Genomic DNA, 21,823 nt, shown 5'->3' on the forward strand with positions numbered 1-21,823 from the left:
GGGAAATAGACAGGCCATATTGTGGATCAGGATAGATAAAGTCATGACCTGAAATACCGAGTATCCATTTCATTCGACAGATGCTGCCTGACCCTCTGCATTCCTCGCCAGTGTGCTTTGCCTGCACAGTTATTGTCGGCAGCGATGTGTGACCAGCAGGTGGGGCTGCCGGCACAGGAAAACTGCAGGAATCCCTGTGGCCATCCCCCTTTCAAACAATGTTGGAAATTGCTGGGAATGCTGCTTTCCAAGAAAAGCAACGATGCAACGTACAGCTACACTGGCTGCATGGAGATGTGGCAATCACTGTGAGAGCTGGCAGACATGCGTGACCAGCCCCACTGCTGGATTCAATTGCGCACAGGTGGCTGCAAACGGGATTCTCAAACTGCCATCGCCACTTATGCCAGGGTCGGGGATTTCGCAGTGCGATTTCAACATGTTCAAAATGAGGAGGATAAACAGCCAAAGTCATGATCCACATTGATACTATCAATACAGGGAAAAAGAAGGATGTGGTCCTGCCACATGAAATTGGAGAGCCTGACCATCGATTAACGATAATGGATTAAGGAATAACATTAAGGAATCCAAGGTGGTGATGAATGAGCATATAAGAGAGAAATTGAAAATCTGGTTGAGTGTTGTCACAACAACCTTTCACTCAATGTCAGAAAACAATCGCGTCTTTTAAGAGACCCTAGGGAGCTTAGAAAAATAGAGGCCTATGTGGTAGGGAAATTCTAGGCATTTCTAGAGTAGTTTACATGGTTGGCACAACATTGTGGGCCAAAGGGCCTGTAATGTGCTGTAGATTTCTATGTTCTTAAACCAGAGCTGATTATCTATAGGAGGATCTCTATGGGTTGTTTGCAAAACAAAATTGTTCACTGTACCTCAGTACGTGTGAAAACAATAAACCCATTTACCTCCTAAGCCCACAACCTCTACTTCTAAGAAGGACAAGGACCACCACCTGGGAAGTATATCACCCTTCCGAGTCGCACACTCTTCCTTCATTTTAATGCTGGGTACAAGTGCAAGGTATTGCCTCGCAACAACACTAAAGGAATGAGGACTCCCATCGGCTCAGGATTGACCATTCCATAACAAACTCACACCAAGCACTCCTGAGGATTCTCCCTCCTCTCCCCCTTGCCCAAGGCCATTTAATTTATCCATAACTAGAGTATGCAGATATTTTGGTACAAAATCCAAAGTAATAAGAGTTCTGTTCGCTCTCAATATGCCGAAACATATTTCCGTTTTAAGACTGCAGTGACAGCAGAAAGGGAGGAACAAACAGACCAGAGGACTTTGTAACCCTTATGTGTTTGGTAAACATTTAAGTCCACATTTCACCACCAAACAAGGACTCTGGATTAGGATGTCATTGGGATTCGCCAGCCAGGACAGTATCCCTGCAAATCTCAGGATGTATCAGAGAAAGTTGCAACCAGAGAATAAGGCAAAGTTGTTGGGCTGCTGGGGGAGAGCCATGAGATTTCTGCCAGCTGTAGTGATTATCATCCTGCTCCTCATTTACCTGATGAGCTTTAACCTCTGTAAGTAGTGCCTGTCTGTAAGCATTTTCTTTATATTTATTACCTGTTTATTGAGATACAATGTGGAACAGGCCCTTTGCCTTTTCAAGCCTCACCACCCAGCAACTCCCAATTTAACTCTAGCCTAATTACGGGACAATTTACAATGACCAATTAACCCACCAACCAGTATGTCTTTGGACAGTGGGCGGAAGCTGGAGCACCCAGAAGGAACGTACAAACTCTTTTCAGGCTGCAGTGGGAATTGAACCCCGGTCGCTGGTACTGTACGCTACTGATTTTTCATCTCCAATTCCTTCCAAGTTTGTCTGAGAATGATTCACTCTATTTTTCTCTATCAGTCAGACTTTGATTTGGTTATGTCTCACAGTTCAGGAAATGAAAGCTGTTGGCTGCCCATTGGTGAGAACTGAGGCAGCATGGAAGGACCACAATTCTATCTCAGAGAAAGAGTTACGTGTAAGTCTGAGCTTGAGTGTAAGTGAATAAGGCTGCCTTCCTTAAAAGAACATAAGAAATGGGAGCAGGAGTAGGCCATCTGGCCCGTCGAGCCTGCTCCGCCATGGCTGATCTGGCCATGGACTCATCTCCACCTACCTGCCTTTTCCCCATAATTCTTAATTCCCCTACTATGCAAACAGGAATGGGAATTTCCTGAATCTCTGGTTCAGATTAAAAAAAACCTTAACAATGCAAGTGTACCAGCAAAACCAAACCTAAACTAAGGGAAAAATGCATCCAGACCCATCACTGGGCCCTTAGATGGGATAAAGTGAGAAAGATAAGCTTTATTTGTCACATGTACATCAAAACATTGAAATGTAGTGATTTGTGCCCCTTGTTCTGTGAAAAGCAACAACTGTCAGCTCTTCAAAATGAATCAATAGCAAATCAGTTTTTAAAAATTCAAGGAAAAAGCATCACTTTTATGACACTATTTCATGCACACAGAAGTTGTGTAAAAATATTAATCTTTTTTATTATTTAAAGAATTACATGTTAATATTTTATGGGAAATAGGGATTGTTCAGCAGAAATTAAAATGTTAAAATTTTGTTTAAAAGCTCAAAAAATACCTTATTCAGCAAAGTACAATATTTTCAGATAGTTTTACAATGGATTATAGAAACTTCACATTAAATCATTGCTGTAGGCCAGATCACCAGCCCTGAGACAGAGATCAACTTATCTCAGTAAACAACTTTGGTTTATCTGCAAAACCACGTGAAGGCTTACCAAAGAGCATGAAGAAACCTGAGGCAGTCATGAAAACTATAGAGGTTTCCCCAGGCAGAAGATGGTCACTCTCTACTCCATCTGATGCTCCGTTTTGGAAAGTGGGCAGCTTCTAGGCATCACTAAAAAACAAAGTTCAACATTCAGAGTAAATTTATTATCAAAGTATATGTATGTACAACCCTGAGATTCATTTCTTGCGGGCATACTCAATAAATCCATAATAGAATAACTATAACAGAATCAATGAAAGATGGCACCAACTTGGGTGCTCAACCAAAGTGCGAACGACAACAAACTGTGTAAATACAAAAAGGAAGAAATAATAGATAAATAAATATCGGGAACATGAGGTCAAGAGTCCTTGAAGGTGAGTCCATTAGTTGTGGGAACATTTCAATGATGGGGTGAGTGAAGTTGATGAAGGTATTCACTCTAGTTCAAGAGCCTGATGGTTGAGGGATAATAATCGTTCCTGAACCTGGTGGTGTGGATCCTGAGGCTTCTGGACCTCCTTCCTGATGTTTGAGGGATAATAGCTGTTCCTAAACCTGGTAGTGTGGGTCCTGAGGATCCTGCACCTCCTGCCTGATGGTTGAGGGATAATAACTGTTCCTGAACCTGGTGGTGTGGGTCCTGAGGCTTCTGTACCTCCTTCCTGATGGTTGAGGGATATAACTGTTCCTGAACCTGGTAGTGTGGGTCCTGAGGATCCTGCACCTCCTGCCTGATGGTTGAGGGATAATAATTGTTCCTGAACTTGGTGGTGTGGGTCTTGAGGCTCCTGGACCTCCTTCTTGATGGTAGCAGTGAGAAAAGAGCATGTCCTGGGTGGTGGGGGTCCCTGATGATGATGACAACATTTCATGTATATGTGCTCAATTAAACAAACACAGTTCACTCATATCCATAAACACGAGGAATTCTGCAGATGCTGGAAATTCAAGCAAGACACATCAAATTTGCTGGTGAACACAGCAGGCCAGACAGCATCTCTAGGAAGAGGTACAGTCGACGTTTCGGGCCAAGACCCTTCATCAAGACTAACTGAAGGAAGAGCTAGTAAGAGATTGAAAGTGGGAGGGGGAGGGGGAGATCCAAAATGGTAGGAGAAGACAGGAGGGGGAGGGATGGAGCCAAGAGCTGGACAGGTGATTGGCAAAAGGGATATGAGAGGATCATGGGACAGGAGGCCCAGGGAGAAAGAAAAGGGGGAGGGGGGGAAAACCCAGAGGATGGGCAAGGGGTATAGTCAGAGCGACAGAGGGAGAAAAAGGAGAGAGAGAGAAAGAACGTGTGTATATAAATAAATAATGGATGGGGTACGAGGGGGAGGTGGGGCATTAGCGGAAGTTAGAGAAGTTAATGTTCATGCCATCAGGTTGGAGGCTACCCAGACGGAATATAAGGTGTTGTTCCTCCAACTGAGTGTGGCTTCATCTTTGCAGTAAAGGAGGCCGTGGATAGGCATGTCAGAATGGGCAACACACATAAAAGTTGCTGGTGAACGCAGCAGGCCAGGCAGCATCTCTAGGAAGAGGTACAGTCGACGTTTCAGGCCGAGACCCTTCATCAGGACTAACTGAAGGAAGAGTGAGTAAGGGATTTGAAAGTTAGAGGGGGAGGGGGAGATCCAAAATGATAGGAGAAGACAGGAGGGGGAGGGATGGAGCCAAGAGCTGGACAGGTGATAGGCAAAAGGGATACGAGAGGATCATGGGACAGGAGGTCCAGGAAGAAAGACAAGGGGGGGGGAACCCAGATGATGGGCAAGGGATATATTCAGAGGGACAGAGGGAGAAAAAGGAGAGTGAGAGAAAGAATGTGTGTATAAAAATAAGTAACAGATGGGGTACGAGGGGGAGGTGGGGCATTAGCGGAAGTTAGAGAAGTCGATGTTCATGCCATCAGGTTGGAGGCTACCCAGACGGAATATAAGATGTTGTTCCTCCAACCTGAGTGTGGCTTCATCTTTACAGTAGAGGAGGGCGTGGATAGACATGTCAGAATGGGAATGGGATGTGGAATTAAAATGTGTGGCCACTGGGAGATCCTGCTTTCTCTGGCGGACAGAGCGTAGGTGTCCAGCAAAACGATCTCCCAGTCTGCGTCGGGTCTTGCCAATATATAGAAGGCCACATTGAGAGCACCGGACGCAGTATACTACCCCAGCTGACTCACAGGTGAAGTGTCGCCTCACCTGAAAGGACTGTCTGGGGCCCTGAATGGTGGTAAGGGAGGAAGTGTAAGGGCATGTGTAGCATTTGTTCCGCTTACAAGGATAAGTGCCAGGAGGGGGATCAGTGGGGAGGGATGGGGGGGACTAATGGACAAGGAAGTCACGCAGGGAGCAATCCCTGTGGAAAGCGGGGGGGGGGTGCAGGGGAGGGAAAGATGTGCTTAGTGGTGGGATCCCGTTGGAGGTGATGGAAGTTACGGAGAATAATATGTTGGACCCGGAGGCTGGTGGGGTGGTAGGTGAGGACCAGGGGAACCCTATTCCGAGTGGGGTGACGGGAGGATGGAGTGAGAGCAGATGTGCGTGAAATGGGGGAGATGCGGTTGAGAGCAGAGTTGATGGTGGAGGAAGGGAAGCCCCTTTCTTTAAAAAAGGACTTCTCCCTCGTCCTGGAATGAAAAGCCTCATCCTGGGAGCAGATGCGGCGAAGACGAAGGAATTGCGAGAAGGGGATGGCATTTTTGCAAGAGACAGGGTGAGAAGAGGAAGAATCCAGATAGCTGTGAGAGTCAGTAGGCTTATAGTAGACATCAGTGGATAAGCTGTCTCCAGAGACAGAGACAGAAAGATCTAGAAAGGGGAGGGAGGTGTCGGAAATGGACCAGGTAAACTTGAGGGCAGGGTGAAAGTTGGAGGCAAAGTTAATAAAGTCAACGAGTTCTGCATGCGTGCAGGAAGCAGCGCCAATGCAGTCGTCAATGTCATGAAGGAAAAGTGGGGGACAGATACCAGAATAGGTGTGGAACATAGATTGTTCCACAAACCCAACAAAAAGGCAGGCATAGCTAGGACCCATACGGGTGCCCATAGCTACACCTTTAGTTTGAAGGAAGTGGGAGGAGCCAAAGGAGAAATTATTAAGAGTAAGGACTAATTCCGCTAGACGGAGCAGAGTGGTGGTAGAGGGGAACTGATTAGGTCTGGAATCCAAAAAGTAGCGGACAGCTTTGAGACCTTCCTGATGGGGGATGGAAGTATATAGGGACTGGATATCCATGGTGAAAATAAAGCAGTGGGGGCCAGGGAACTTAAAATCATCGAAAAGTTTAAGAGCGTAAGAAGTGTCATGAACATAGGTAGGAAGGGATTGAACAAGGGGGGATAAAACCGTGTCGAGGTATGCAGAAACGAGTTTGGTGGGGCAGGAGCAAGCTGAGATAATAGGTCTGCCAGGACAGGCAGGTTTGTGGATCTCGGGTAGGAGGTAGAAATGGGAAGTGCGAGGTGTGGGAACTATAAGGTTGGTAGTAGTGAATGGGAGATCCCCTGAGCGGATAAAGTCGGTGATGGTGTGGGAGACAATGGCCTCAGTGGGGTCACGATCGAGGGGTAAATAAGAGGAGGTAGACTACAACAGCACCCCCCCTGTTGGCGGGTTTAATAGTAAGGTTAGGATTAGTGCGGAGGGAGTGGAGAGCAGAGCGTTCAGAATGAGTAAGGTTGGAATGGGAACAAGGTGCGGTGAAGTCGAGACGGTTGATGTCCCATCGGCAGTTAGCAATAAAGAGATCCAGAGCAGGCAGAAGACCAGAGCAGGGTGTCCATGAAGAGGAGGAGGGTTGAAGACGGGAGAAGGGGTCATCGGTGGGGGTGGGATAGTCCTTGCCTAAGAAGTAGGCTCGGAGACGGAGACGGCGGAAGAAGAGTTCCGCATCATGGCGAACGTGGAACTCGCTGAGGTGTGGGCGAAGGGGGACAAAAGTGAGGCCCTTACTGAGGACAGAGCGTTCTGCCTCAGACAGTTGAAGGTCGGAGGGGATGGTAAAGACCCGGCATGGATGAGAGCTGGGATCGCGGGGGAGGGTATCCACATAGATTTAACATTAACTATTCAAATCTGTAATACTTGGCCGGGGAGAATTTCAGGAAGAGAATCGCAAAGAGCTATGAATAATTGGGTTATAATAATAAGCTATTGTACCTTCCAAAATATTATCTGGGACTATTTTAATATGAAAGTCTCAGCGCCAGTAGTACCTTCATACTGCACCCACAAGATCTCAATAAACCAAGATGTAGTTTGTGTAACTAGAGAAGAGGTAGTACTGGATCTAACCTTTGAGGACACAGACAGACATTGTATAGTCAATGGGAGGACTCTTTGGGAAAAGTGATGACCTCAAAGCTTCGAGGAAGTTATGGAAAGAAATATTGTATTGTGCTGTAGGTTTTCTATGAGATGATAGCATTCTATGAGAAATAAATGTAGTCTGAAAGTTGAAGTTCTGGACTGAGGGCAGGCAAGTTTTAATGTTATAAGAATGGTTATGCCAAGAAGCATACGGAGAGCAACCACCGGCAGGTAGATCAACATCTGACAAGTGGGATGCATCTAGGAAGAGCATGGCCTATAGGAGAAAGAAATCGATAGCAAGCCCAGTGAGTCTAGGAAATCATAGACTGGTTTAAAAACAATCTGTAAACCACAATACAGAAACTGTATGCAAAGCGTGCTACCATGCAGTGTTACTTCAAAAGGAGGGGTAAGAAGTATCACGATCAGGCATGAAAGGAAAATCCAAAATCTCTAAAATGCTTGAAGAACTCAGCAGGTCAGGCAGCATCTGTGCAAATGAATAAACAATCAACATTTTGTGCCGAGACCCTTCATCAGGACTGAAACAAAAACGTAGACCTGAAATGTTAACTATTTATTCATTTCCATAGATGCTGCCTGACCCGCTGAGTTCCTCATCAATATCGATTTCTCCTTCCAATAAAAAAAAATTTCCATCCCCTCCCCTCCCCTCTTCCTCTATTGCCCACTCTGGCCTTTTACTTCTTCTCACATACCTAATACTTGCCCCTGGGTCCTCTCCTCCTTCCCTTTCTCCGATGGTCCACTTACCTCTCCTATCAGGTTCCTTCCTCTCCAGCCCTTGACCTGTTCCACCCACCTGGATTCACCTATCACCTGCCACCTTGTACTTCTTCCTCTCCTCCCACATTCTTAGTCTGACTTTTCCACCTTCCTTTCCAGTCCTGATGAAGGACCTCAGCTCGAAACATCAACTGTTTATTCATTTCCACAGATGCAGCCTGACTTGCTGAGTTCCTTCAGCCTTTTGTGTGTGTTGTTTTGGATTTCCAGGATCTACAGAATCTCTTCAGTCCAGGACAAAGATTTCTGTATCACCTTTAGCTAGTATGAGGTACGAGAGGATTGGAGGGTAACTGATGTTGTTCCCATGTTCTAGAAGGGCGGTATAGATCGGTACTCACTCAGAGAAGTTCTCTGAAAAATTCTTAGGGATGGGATTCATTACCACTTGGAATAACAGGGAGAGTTTTTGTGCGTGGGAAACCCTATCTCACAAATCTGAGGTTTTTAAGAACATTAATGAAGTAAGTTGGTAGACATGGTATGCATGAGCTTTAGCAAGGATTTTGACAGGGTCCACATGGTAGGCTAGTCCCGAAAGTGAAGGTATATGGGTTCCAAGGAGTTTTAGCAAACTTGATCCAAAATGGGATTAAACATAGGAGGCAGAGTGATGTGTTTTTCTGACTGAAAATCTGTAACCAGTGGCGAACATCACATATCAATGGTGGGATCATTGGCGTTTGTCGTGCATGTAAAGGATTTAGAGAACAGTCTTCAGGGGATTCAATGCATGAGTTAGGATGTAAGCATCTTGGTTGACAGGAATAAGTCTGGCCAAAAATCCTGTTTTCATGTCCAACACTCTATGACATTGTAGGAATTATGACTTGTCTGTTTGGAGATGAAAAAAAAAACATTGGTGAAAATCAAAAGAAACTGCAAGTGAAGGTAATCTGAAACAAAAACTGAGCAAAATAGACAATGCCTGTGGAAAGAGAAATAATGTTTCAGATCTGACTCTGTCAAAAGGATTCATCACCAAAGTCAGTATTGCTGTTGACAGCAGGAACAACAGTCTTTCAAATGTCAAAGTTCAAAGTAAGTTTATGATGTCACCAGACACTATCCTTGTGGGCATTCACATTAACTACAAAGGAACACAACAGAACCAATGAAAAGCTGCACACGGCAAAGACAGGCAAACAACAAAGGTGCAAAAGACAGCTAATTGTGCAAATACATTAAAAACTCCATTATAAATAAATAAAAGAAACACCATGGTTTCCTTGGCTGCGTAAGTCTAGGGAAGACAAATTCCGGCCCTGCCAAACCCGTGAGATTGAGGCACACTTGACCCCACCCCAAACTTCAGTTTGTGTGGACGCTGTGTCATTTGCTACCGTTACAAATTAATGCCGCAAAATAACAGACAGTGCACTGCATACGATCAAAGGAATTATATTTATGGATCTTAACTAACGTCGACTCAGACCATGAGAGGCCTGCGTCGGGCATTTTCATGCCTTACAAGACACAGATTGAAAGTCTGTATGGGGCGCCACTCCTTGCACAGACACTAGAGCAATGTGCGATTAAGTGCCTTGCTCAAGGGCACAAACACACTGCCACTGCTGAGGTCAGTACTGGACCTCGAGAGAGGATTTGTGGAATGTCTAAGGGATGGCTTTTTACAACAGCTTGTTGTTGAGCCTACTAGGGGATCGTCCATGCTGGATTGGGTGTTGTGCAATGATCTGGATGTGATAAGAGAGCTTAAGGTTAAGGAACCCTTAGGGAACAGTGATCACAATATGATCAAGTTCACTTTGAAATTTGAGAAGGAGAAACTAAATTCCAATGTGTCAGTATTTCAGTGGAATAAAAGAAAATTACAATGGCGTGAGAGGGGAACTGGCCAAGGTTGACTGGAAAGGGACATTAGCAGGAAGGACAGCAGAGCAGCAATGGCTGGAGTTTCTGTGAAAAATGAGGGAAATGCAAGACAGATATAAGAATAAATAAGATATAAGATAAATAAGAAATTTTCGAATGGCAAGACACCACCATGGCTGACAAGTGAAGTCAGAGCCAAAGTAAAAGCAAAAGAGGGGGCATACAAGGAAGCCAAAGCTAGTGGGAAGATAGAGGATTGGGAAGCTTTTAAAAACTTGCAGAAGGAAAAGATGAATTATGAAAGGAAGCTGGTGACTAGTATCAAAGAAGATACGAAAAGCTTTTTTAATAATAAATGGTAAAAGAGAGTTCAGGGAAGATATAGAACCAATAGAAAATGACGCTGGAGATATTGTAATGAGGGATGCAGAAATGACAAAGGAACTGAATCAGTCTTCACAGTGGAAGACATCTGCAGTATTATGGGCATTCAAGAGTGTCAGGGAAGTGAAGTTTGTGCAGTGTAAATTATGACTGACAAGATGCTCAGGAAGCTTAATGGTCTGAGAGTTGATAAATCTCCTGGACCTGATGGAATACACTCTCGGGTTCTGAAGGAAGTGGCTGGAGAGATTGCAGCAGCATTAACAATGATCTTTCAAGAATTGATAGATTCTGGCATTGTACCGGATGACTGGAAAATTGGAAATATTACTCCACTATTTAAGAAGGGTGGGAGGCAGCGGAAGGGAAACTATAGACCTGTTAGCCTCACATTAGCGGTTGGGAAGTTGTTGGAATTGATTGTCAGGGATGAGATTATGGAGTACCTGGAAGCACATGACAAGATAGGCCAAAGCCAGCATGGTTTCCTGAAAGGAAAATCCTGCCTGACTAAACCTGCTGCAATTTTTTGTGGATCCAAAACTGGCTTGTCCACAGAAGGCAAAGAGTGGATGTAGACGGGTCATATTCTGCATGGAGGTCGGTGACCAGTGGAGTGCCTCAGCGACCTGTTTTGGGACCCTTACTCTTCGTGATTTTTATAAATGACCTGGATGAGGAAGTGAAGGGATGGGTTAGTAAGTTTGCTGATGACACAAAGGTTGGAGGTGTTGCGGATAGTGTGGAGGGCTGTCAGAGGTTACAGTGGGACATTGATAGGATGCAAAACTGGGCCGAGAAGTGGCAGATGGAGTTCAACCAAGATAAGTGTGAAGTGGTTCATTTTGGTAGATCAAATATGATGGCAGAATATAGGATTAATGGTAAGACTCTTGGCAGTGTGGAGGATCAGAGGGATCTTGGGGTCCGAGTCCATAGGATGCTCAAAGCAGTTGCGCAGGTTGACTCTGTGGGTAAGAAGGCATATGATGTATTGGCCTTCATCAATCGTAAGAATTGAATTTAGGAGACAAGAGGTAATGTTGCAGCTATATAGGACCCTGCTCAGACCCCACTTGGAGTACTGTGCTCAGTTCTGGTCGCCTCACTACAGGAAGGACGTGGAAGCCATAGAAAGGGTGCAGAGGAGATTTACAAGGATGTTGCCTGGATTGGGGAGCATGCCTTATGAGAATAGTTTGAGTGAACTCGGCCTTTTCTCCTTGGAGCGACGGAGGATGAGAGGTGACCTGATAGAGGTGTATAAGATGGTGAGAGGCATTGATAGTGTGGATAGTCAGAGGGTTTTTCCCAGGGCTGAAATGGTTGCCACAAGAGGGCACAGGTTTAAGGTGCTGGGGAGTAGGTACAGAGGAGACATCAGGGGTAAGTTTTTTACTCAGGGAGTGGTGAGTGCGTGGAATGGGCTGCCAGCAACGGTGGTGGAGGCAGGTACGATAGGGTCTTTTAAGAGACTTTTGGATAGGTTCATGGAGCTTCAAAAAATAGAGGGCTATAGATAAGCCTCGTAATTTCTAAGGTAAGGACATGTTCGGCACAACTTTGTGGGCCACAGGGCTTGTATTCTGCTGTAGGTTTTCTATGTTTCTAAAATACAAGCAGGGTAGACAAAGCAGTAGATGTAGTGTACTTGGATTTTCAGAAGCCTTTGACAAGGTGCCGCACGTGATCCTGCTTAGCAAGATAAGAGCCCATGGAATTACAGGTAAGTTACTAGCATGGGTGGAGCATTGACTGATTGGCAGAAAACAGAGAGTGGGAATACAGGGATCCTATTCTGGCTAGCTGCCGGTTACCAGTAAAGTTCCACATGGGTCAGTGTTGGGACTGCTGCTTTTTACAATGTATGTCAATAATTTGGATTATGGGATTAATGGATTTGTGGCTAAATTTGCCGATCATACAAAAATAGATGGAGGAGCAGGTAGTGTTGAGGAAACAGAGAGCCTGCAGAGAGACTTAGATAGTTTAGGGGAATGGGCAAAGTGGCAAATGAAATAGTGTTGAAAAGTGTATGATCATGTACTTTGGTGGAAGAATTAAATAGGCAGACTATTACTTAGATGGGGAGAGAATTCAAAATACAGAGATGCAAAGGGACTTGGGAGTCCTTGTGCAGGAAACCCTAAAGATTAACCTCCAGGTTGAGTCGGTGGTGAAAAAGGCGAATGCGATGTTGGCATTCATTTCTAGAGGTATGGAATATAAGAGCAGGGACGTGATGTTGAGGCTCTATAAGGCACTCGTGAGACCACACTTGGAGCATTGTGTGCAGTTTTGGGCTTCTTATTTTAGAAAGGATATACTGACATTGGAGAGGGTTCAGAGAAGAATCACAAGAATGATTCCTGGAATGAAAGGGTTATCATATGAGGAACATCTGGCAGCTCTTGGGCTGTATTCCCTGGAGTTCAGGACAATTAGGGAGGATTTCATAGAAACATTCCAGATGTTAAAAGGCCTGAACAGATATGGCAAAGTTATTTCCCATGGTAGGAGATTCTAGGACAAGAGGGCACGACTTCAGGATTGAAGGACGTCCACTTAGAACAGAGAGACAGAGAATTTACTTTAGTCAGAGGGTTGTAAATCTGTGGAATTTGTTGTCACAAGCAGCTGTGGAGGCCAAGTCACTGGGTGCATTTAAGGCTGAGATAGATAGATTCTTGATTAGCCAGGGTATCAAAGGCTATGAGGAGAAGGCAGGGGAGTGGGGACAGCTGGAAGAATTGGATCAAACCATGATTGAATGGCGGAGCAGACTCGACAAGCTGAATGGCCTACTTCTGCTCCTATATCTTATGGTCCTACCTTATGGTCTTTCTAGAAGGAAATATTTGTGATTTTCCACAGAAGAGCATAATGGCAGTAGACTTATCTGTTTACTCTAAATAACTGCATAATTCCAAATTGCCTTCTTTGCATTAATAAACATACTTAAAAGTGAAATGCTAGCTGAGCACATCAATAGTACACACAGAATGCTGGTGGAACACAGCAGGGCAGGCAGCATCTATAGAAAGAGGTACAGTCGACGTTTTGGGTCGAGACCCTTCGTCAGGACTAACTGAAAGAAGAGATAGTAAGAGATTTGAAAGTGGGAGGGGGAGCGGGAAATCCAAAATGATAGGAGAAGACAGGAGGGGGAGGGATGGAGCCAAGAGCTGGAAAGTTGATTGGCAAAAGGGATATGAGAGGATCATGGGACAGGGGGCCTAGGGAGAAAGAAAGGGGGAGGGGGGAAGCCCAGAGGATGGGCAAGGAGTATAGTGAGAGGGACAGAGGGAGAAAAAGGAGAGAGGAAAAAAAATTAATAATAATAATAGATAAATAAATAAATAACAGATAGGGTACGAAGGGGAGGTAGGGCATTAACGGAAGTTAGGGAAGTCAATGTTCATGCCATCAGGTTGGAGGCTACCCAGAGGGAATATTAGGTGTTGTTCCTCCAACTTGAGTGGGGCTTCATCTTGACAGTAGAGGAGGCCATGGACAGACATATCAGAATGGGAATGGGATGTGGAATTAAAATGTGTGGCCACTGGGAGATCCTGCTTTCTCTGGCGGACAGAGTGTAGGTGTTCGGTGAAACAGTCTCCCAGCCTGCGTTGGGTCTCGCCAATATATAGAAGGCCACATTGGGGGTACCGGATGCAGTACATCACCCCAGCCAACTCACAGGTGAAGTATCGCCTCACCTGGAAGGACTGTCTGGGGCCCTGAATGGTGGTGAGGGAGGAAGTGTAAGGGCATGTGTAGCACTTGTTCCGCTTACAAGGATAAGTGCCAGGAGGGAGATCGGTGGGAAGGGATGGGGGGGGGGTCGAATGGACAAGGGAGTCGTGTAGAGAGCGATCCCTGCGGAAAGCACAGGGGCGGGGTGGGAAAGATGTGCTTAGTGGTGGGATCCCGTTGGAGGTGGCAGAAGTTACGGAGAATTACATGTTGGACCCGGAGGCTGGTGGGGTGGTAGGTGAGGACAAGGGGAACCCAATCCTAGTGGGGTGGCGGGAGGATGGGGTGAGAGCAGATGTGCGTGAAATGGGAGAGATGCGTTTGAGAGCAGAGTTGATGGTGGAGGAAGGGAAGCCCCTTTCTTTAAAAAAGGACATCTCTTTCGTCCTAGAATGAAAAGCCTCATCCTAAGAGCGGATGCGGTGGAGACGGAGGAATTGCGAGAAGGGGGTGGCATTTTTGCAAGAGACAGGGTGGGGAGAGGAATAGTTCAGGTAGCTGTGAGAGTCTGTAGGCTTATAGTAGATATCAGTAGATAAGCCGTCTCCAAGAGATAGAGACAGAAAGATCTAGAAAGGGGAGGGAGGTGTCGGAAATGGACCAGGTAAACTTGAGGGCAGGGTGAAAGTTGGAGGCAAAGTTAATGAAGTCAACCAGCTCAGCATCAATAGTATGCATTGCTTTGTGTCACTGGACTTCACTCCAGTTGTACCTAGGGACTGATTCTAAACTAAGGCCCAACTACTCTCAGTTGTTCATTATTTCTACAGCCCCGTTTCAACAGTTAAACCCTCAGGAATCAATACACCAAAGTCATCACAAAATCAAGGTAAGACTCTCCTCAACTACCCACAGTCAATATCATCCTCCCAATAGCAATAGAGCTCTGCCCTAAATTTTGTTCTATGTCTCTGTTCGGGAGAACCACCCCATTGGAGGTGATTTTTTACAAGGCCCTTAAGTTGGTTACATTAACAAATAATTTGTATTTATAGCTGAACAAAATCATACAAAGAACTGGGGTTTATTGATGTGATTGAAAAGCAGAGAAATGATAACCTGGTGCAGAATTTTCAAACAATCATTGGGTATTTGGGAGACAAGACTATGGAAGGAGGAGCCCATTCAGTCCATCATGTGAAGTGCACAATCTGTCCATCCTAGTCACACTTCCTGGGACTTGACATCCCCAAAGATTATTCTGCATCACATTTACATCATTTTATATGCATTTAAGGATTTTTGCATTTACCATTACTTCAAGTGTGTGTTCCAGACCAAAACTACCCTTTGGATGGAAAGAAGTTCTAGATCTCCCCTTCAATGGATTCCTCAGGCTTTCAGGGATCGTTTTACATCTCCATCCTCCCTCCCCACCTTTGGTGTTCCTCTTGATCCTCTTCTCCCCTTTGGCATTGGTGTTGACTACACAGGAAAGAATGGGGCCTGTGAATAATGATATCAATGCATTTGATGCCCAGGACTTTTAAGATATTTTAAAATCTGTCTTGAATACTTTGTTGTAGAACTGCCAAAGCATTTCACCTCTTCCTGCATTCCTTGACACATACAAACAATAGGTTTCAATAGGTACATTTAATGTCAGAGAAATGTATATGATATACATCCTGAAATTCTTTTTCTTCTAGTACAATGGAAAACAACTTGTAGCTCCTGCCTTAATCATCTAAATTTAAAGAAATTCAAATCAACTGATTGGACATCAGCACTTCAGATCCAGTATCACTCTGCTGAAGCTATTGTACAATCGCTTCTCTGCAATTCTCCCAATCATTGGGGTCAGGCCCCAGAACAAAATCCAGTTACTCCTGATGAAATTTAACTGGATAATTACATAACTGGAGTCCACCTTCTTCCTCCTAATACTCCAAACAACTTGTAGTCCAGACACCCATGCTAAATTTCAACAGGTTGATTGTTGATTTCAAGTCTTGTTGCTCCTTCATAGCTCCTAGTGTCTCAGCAATAAGAAAATAAAATTTCTCTTCCCACAAGCTCTAAATGATCTTCCACTTCTGTGTACTGAACAGCAATTCACATTTGCAACTATTTACAACTCAGTGTCTTTGCAACTTAAGACTGCCATACACACTGCTTCATCTCAGCAACTTTGGGAGTCTGACCCTGTTTTCCCATTCAGTTCTTAGAATAAACAGCACGCCAACTGGCCCTACCAGACCAACAGGGCCACATTGCCCATGTGGTCAATTAACCATGTCTTTGCAATGTGGGAGGAAACCAGAGCACCCAGAAGAAACCAATGTGGTCACAGGGAAAGCATACAAAATTCGTGCAGACAATGGCAGGAGCAGCTTGACTCTAGCCGCATGATCATGATCTCTCTCGATAATGAATGCATCAGCTTATTCCGTCGACCAATTGAGAGAGTTCATGGACTAGACACATCGACCTATCTGGATGACCAAGTGAGTGAGATCATGGACCAGACACATTCAACACTCTCGATGACCAATCACGTGAAGTAATGGACCAGACACACCAAACTCTGTTGATGACCATTTAGTGCGATCATCAACCAGACACATTGATCTATCATAAAGACCATTGAGTGTGATTATGGACCAGACACACTGATCTGTTACAATGACCATTGAGTACGATTATGGACAATACACATTGATCTGTTACAATGGCCATTGAGTGCGAACATGGACCAGACATATAGATCTATCTCAATAACCATTGAGTGCAAACATGGACCAGACACATTGATCTGTCACAATGACCATTGAATGCGAATATGGACCAGACACATTGATCTGTCACAATGACCATTGAGTGCAATCATGGACCAGACACATTAATCTGTCACAATGACCACTGAGTGCGATCATGGACCAGACATATAGATCTATCTCAATAACCATTGAGTGCGAACATGGACCAGACACATTGATCTGTCACAATGACCATTGAATACGGTTATGGACCAGACACATTGACCTGTCACAATGACTATTGAGTGCGATCATCGACGAGACGCATTGATCTGTCACAATGACCACTGAGTGCGATTATGGATCAGACACTTTGATCTATCTGGATATATCAATGAGAAGTGACTATGGATCAGGTACATTGATCTCTCCCGATGACCAGTTGAGTGATTTCATAGACCAGACACATTGATTCATCTGGATGAGCAACTGAGTATGAGTATAGACAGGACACATCCATCTGTCTTGATGACCAATTTTCTGAGGTCATGAACATGACAAAATGATCTGTCCTGATGACCAATTGAGAGAGGTCCTGGACTGGAAACATTGAGTGAGTTCATGGTCCAGATGCATCAATTTATTCTGGCGACCAATTGGGAGAGGTCATGGAACAGACACATCAATCTGTCCCGATCTCCTCCCTCAATTGGACATCAACCAGACACATTGATCTGTGTCAAAGACCAATTGAGTGAGTTAATAGACCAGACACACTGATCTGTCCAAATGACCAGCTGAGAGAGGACATGGACCAGACACATTGATCTGTCTCAGTGATCAATTGAGTCCAGACAGATAGATCTTTCGCAATCTCCAATTAAGTGCGTGCATGAAGCAGACACATTGGTCTGTTTGGATGACCAATTGAGTGAGGTCATGGACCAGACACATTGATCGATCGCAATGACTAATTGAGGGAAATCATCAGGCGCATTATCTAGAATCCCAACTGAGTGAGGTCATGGCCAGACACATTGATCTGTCTCGATGATCAATTGTGTGAGGTGATGGACCAGACACATTGATCCATCTCAAAGACAGTATTGCACATGCAACTTATTTCCATCTCACTCAAAAAAATGTTCTGGAGCTATATGAAAGAAAATAGATTGTGATAGAATAGGCACATTGTTTTCAGAATTTCCATCCAAAAGAAATGACTCAACTTTAATAATTTTCTCCTACCTTTTCATACCTGCGAATAGCTCATTGCTGCTTCAGCAACCATGAATCCTGTGGACAGAATTTCTGGACAACGATGTGACAACAACAATTTCCAGATCCCTCAACTATTGGCTGCATTCCAGGCCTGTGTGACCAAAGATGAAGATATTTCATTGGAAAGTTATCTTGAAGGATGGACAGAACTCCAAAAGTAAGTGAGCAGGCAGAAGCATGGACCAAATCATCTTCATTTGATAGAGAAAGTGGAGTTAGACAGAAATAGTTAACTAGATAAGGAAGGAGTACGAGGAGTCAGGAAAGGAACAGAGCCTGGTGTTACATGCTAGGACATCCATGCATGGCAGGCAAAAAAAAAAGACTTCAATCAAACAGCTTCGCTCCATCTGCCACAACAGGCAAGAATTCCCAGTAACACCCATTTTAATTGTAATTCCCATTCTGACATGTCAATCCATGGCCTCCTCTCTTGCCAAAACAAAGCCACTCTGAAGTAGGGGAGAACAACACCTCATATTCTGTCCAGGGATAGCCTCCCTAAGAGTTCTAAAAACGTAGAAAAGCCACAGCAAAATACAGGCCCTTCAGCCCACAATGCTGTGCCAAACATGCTGCGGAAATCTAGTTGTAAATCTAGTCAGCTCCAAAGGACCAAAAGAAGCTGCAGAAGGTTGTAAATCTAGTCAGCTCCATCTTGGGCACTAGCCTACAAAATACCCAGGACATCTTTAGGGAGCAGTGTCTCAGAAAGGCAGCGTCCATTATTAAGGACCTCCAGCACCCAGGGCATGCCCTTTTCTCACTGTTACCATCAGGAGCCTGAAGGCACACACTCAGCGATTCAGGAACAGCTTCTTCCCCTCTGCCATCTGATTCCTGAATGGACTTTGAACCCATGAACACCACTTCACTTTTTTAGTATACAGTATTTCTGTTTTTTGCACATTCTTTAAAATCTATTCAATACATGTAATTGATTTACTTGTTTATTTATTCTTATGTTTTAGTTAATTTATTTTTTTTCTCTCTTTGCTAGATTATGTATTGCATTGAACTGCCTGCTGCTAATTTCACGTCACGTGCCGGTGATAATAAACCGGATTCTGATTCTGATGTACTTACTTTAGAAATTACCTAGGGTTACCCATAGCCCTCTATTTTTCTGGTTGGACAATGTAGAGAAAATTGTATTCTCAATCTCACCCTGGTTGCATGCCCTGCCAATGTTTGATCGAATACAAGTTTAACAACCAGTGATTAAAGATACACATTTGGTAATATTTTAGCAGTTTGCTGGCCAGAATGTCAAAATGGATGTTTTTCTACATTGGGTTCTATTGAAGGTCTAGAGCCAGACAGTTATTGCAGAGACACAGCTCCTGATTTTGCTGAGAGGTAGCCAGGTCTTTGTTTCGGTAACTGACTCTGGGCTTGTCTTTTCAGAATTATCAATGCACTTGGCACTGTTTTTGGATTTATATCAGAGGAAGTGAACAGTAAGATGGAGATAATCATCCAACATCGAAAGGGTGTGCATGGGAAAGAATATGCCACTATAAAGTCCATGATTGATTATGAACTGAAAAGTGATTTGGTCAACAACAGTAGGCTTCACAGTGATGGCCTGGTGTCTGGCTGTCGCACTTTACTGCGTCTCCATCGAGCACTGCAATGGCTCCAGCTTTTTCTTGATAAGTTAAGATATGATTCACAAAGTAATTCAATATCTGATATATGTGCTGATTCCTACCAGAGGACCCTTGCCAAACATCACAGCTGGTTGATACAAAAGGCTGCTGGTTTTGCCTTCCTTGCCCTACCATCCCGAGCAAAATTCCTCCACATGTTATGTGTGCAAGACAACAAGGACACCAGAGTGAAACTATGGAATTCTGTCAATGCAATTGAGAGAGTTTATAATATTACACAACACATGTATGCACAACATGGTATGCTGGAATTGCCCTAGTCCCAAAGCACTTCATCAAATCAGATGTGTGCTAATGAGAAGGGGAAACATTGTCAATCATCGCTCTCAATAAATTGATTTTAAGGTCCAATAAACATCCAAACCTCAAACAGTTGCACAACATGCACAAAGCATTGAGACACTGGGTGATACTGGACCCTGTGCAGGGTGGAAGCGTGCATAATTCACAATCATCGACATTGAGTTGGGGTTCAGTTGAAGAGGCTGGTCCGACATGATGAAGTAATAATGTGAAGTTTTTTTTTAAACCGCATTTTTGTTCTGTGTTGGGTTGACAATAAAGGAGTTGTTACAGTTTCCGTTGAACTTAAAATGCCTCTACCATTTTATTTACAAAAACCTACATCAGCGATCCCGATGCTCTAGGACGATTGCAGTTATTCGTTGTTGGGTTGGTACAAGTTAAGGCCCAATTTGCGCTGCGTGAAATCTCCACAGCCAACACTAGACTACGTGGTAGCATTGCTGAGTAGTTCCATGGTGGTGAGACTGGTGAGTCTGCTTGAACACCCGCCTGAACACGATAAATATCAATTGCTGAAAACTCTTCTTTTACAGACTTTTGGACTATCGGAGTCTGAGCGCACCAAAGAGTTGCTCTCCTTGCCCGGCCTCAGCAGTGCTAGGCCATCGGAGCTAATTGACCACAAGGTGTCTCTCCTGGGAAATCACCATCCTTGTTTTATTGTTAAAGAACTCTTCATGCAGCAAAAGCCTGATCCAGTTTGCATAGCCCTGGCTAATGCACTGATGGACTTCAGGGAGCTTGATAAAATGGCTGATAGCCTACACTCAGCTGGGCAGAGGTGCACAATTCCTCCTCTTTTCTCTGACTCAGTAAGCAGGGTCTCCAACACACACACAACCGTGGCTGCAAAACAGACAATGCATGCTTTTACCATGCTTGCATTGGTTCATAGCTAGGAAGTGCCGACCACCTTGCAACTTCAACAGTGCCAGCACATCGGGACATCAGAGGTCTGTGAACACCATGGGTTCCAGCTGCCAGGGTCGTCTACTGTTTATTGCAGACACCCTGTCAGGGTGACGCTTCCTGCATGACATGATGCTCCAGTGAGTGTGTTGCCAGCATCACCTATTGGTCAGAAGGCAAAGAATGACAAAATCTTGCTGGAGGCTGCCAACGGCAGCAGGATCCAGACTTACGGGACACAACAGGCGCTTCAGTGGGTGACGTTATACATGGACTTTGTCCTGGCTGAAGTGGCTAGACCTCTGCTCGGTGCAGATTTCCTGTGTGCACAAGGACTGCTAGTCAATCTTCAGAACTGCCGACTTGTAGATGTCAAGGACTTTGGGCCGTTACCCTGCTCCCCCAGTAGGTTCCCCACCATGGATCAGTCAAGTGAATGTACCACATGTGAGTTTACTTGACTGTCGGGTTAATTCCCGAACCTCACCAAGCCCACATTCTCCACGACAGTCATAAAACATAGCCTCAAGCACCACATTTCTACAACTAGCCTGCCTGTCCATGCCCACGCACAACTTGACCCAGCAAAGCTGGCAACCATGAAGGCTGAGTTTGCTAACATGGAAAGGCTTGGCACTGTATGCCAGTCAAATAGCTTCTGGGCTTCACCCCTTCATATGGTCCCCAAGTCCAATGGTGGTTGCTGCCCTTGTGGCGATTACGAATGCCTTAACAAGTCACCCCACCCCCAATCGTTACCCATCCCACACATCCAAGATTTTTCATAATGTTTAGCCGGAAAGTTAATTTTTTCAAAAGATGACTTAGTTAGGGGCTATCCTCAGGTTCCTGTGTTCTCAGAGGACATTCCCAAAATAGCTGTGATAACCCCATTTGGCCTCTGAGTTTCTGCATGTGCCATTTGGGCTGAAAAATGTTGCACTTACTTTCCAACAGCTGATATTAAAAGACTTAGATTTTCTTCCTGCTTAGCTGGATGACATACTTGTCATCTAAATCCAAACACATATCTCATCTCCACACACTTTTTGAGCACT

The 21,823-nt window shown here is 44.6% G+C and overlaps 1 protein-coding gene across 2 annotated transcripts; it reads left to right on the plus strand.

Annotated features, from left to right (window-relative positions):
* The first annotated feature begins 1,318 nt into the window (after positions 1-1,318).
* Positions 1,319-20,428, plus strand: LOC134346872 (ceramide-1-phosphate transfer protein-like). Of its 2 annotated transcripts, none has more exons than XM_063048677.1 (4): positions 1,319-1,565; positions 14,668-14,726; positions 17,865-18,034; positions 19,285-20,424. In XM_063048677.1, exons 1-4 carry the CDS (start codon positions 1,388-1,390, stop codon positions 19,808-19,810), a joined length of 933 nt encoding a protein of 310 aa, XP_062904747.1. In that variant the 5' UTR covers positions 1,319-1,387; the 3' UTR covers positions 19,811-20,424. The 2 variants fall into 2 exon arrangements, with proteins under 2 accessions (XP_062904747.1, XP_062904748.1); XM_063048678.1 differs by lacking the exon at positions 1,319-1,565 and adding an exon at positions 16,059-16,344 and having other exon boundaries at positions 19,285-20,428.
* Positions 20,429-21,823: the final 1,395 nt, after the last annotated feature.

This window comes from Mobula hypostoma, chromosome 5, assembly GCF_963921235.1.
Source record: "Mobula hypostoma chromosome 5, sMobHyp1.1, whole genome shotgun sequence".
NCBI classification, from domain to species: Eukaryota; Metazoa; Chordata; class Chondrichthyes; order Myliobatiformes; family Myliobatidae; genus Mobula; species Mobula hypostoma.

Excerpts from the sequence above, each read along its gene's own strand:
- LOC134346872 (XM_063048677.1), top strand. The coding sequence starts at position 1,388 with ATGTCATTGGGATTCGCCAGCCAGGACAGTATCCCTGCAAATCTCAGG. Across the intron at positions 1,566-14,667 it reads CCTGATGAGCTTTAACCTCT|CCCCGTTTCAACAGTTAAAC; the intron begins GTAAGTAGTGCC and ends TTATTTCTACAG. Across the intron at positions 18,035-19,284 it reads GGATGGACAGAACTCCAAAA|AATTATCAATGCACTTGGCA; the intron begins GTAAGTGAGCAG and ends TTGTCTTTTCAG.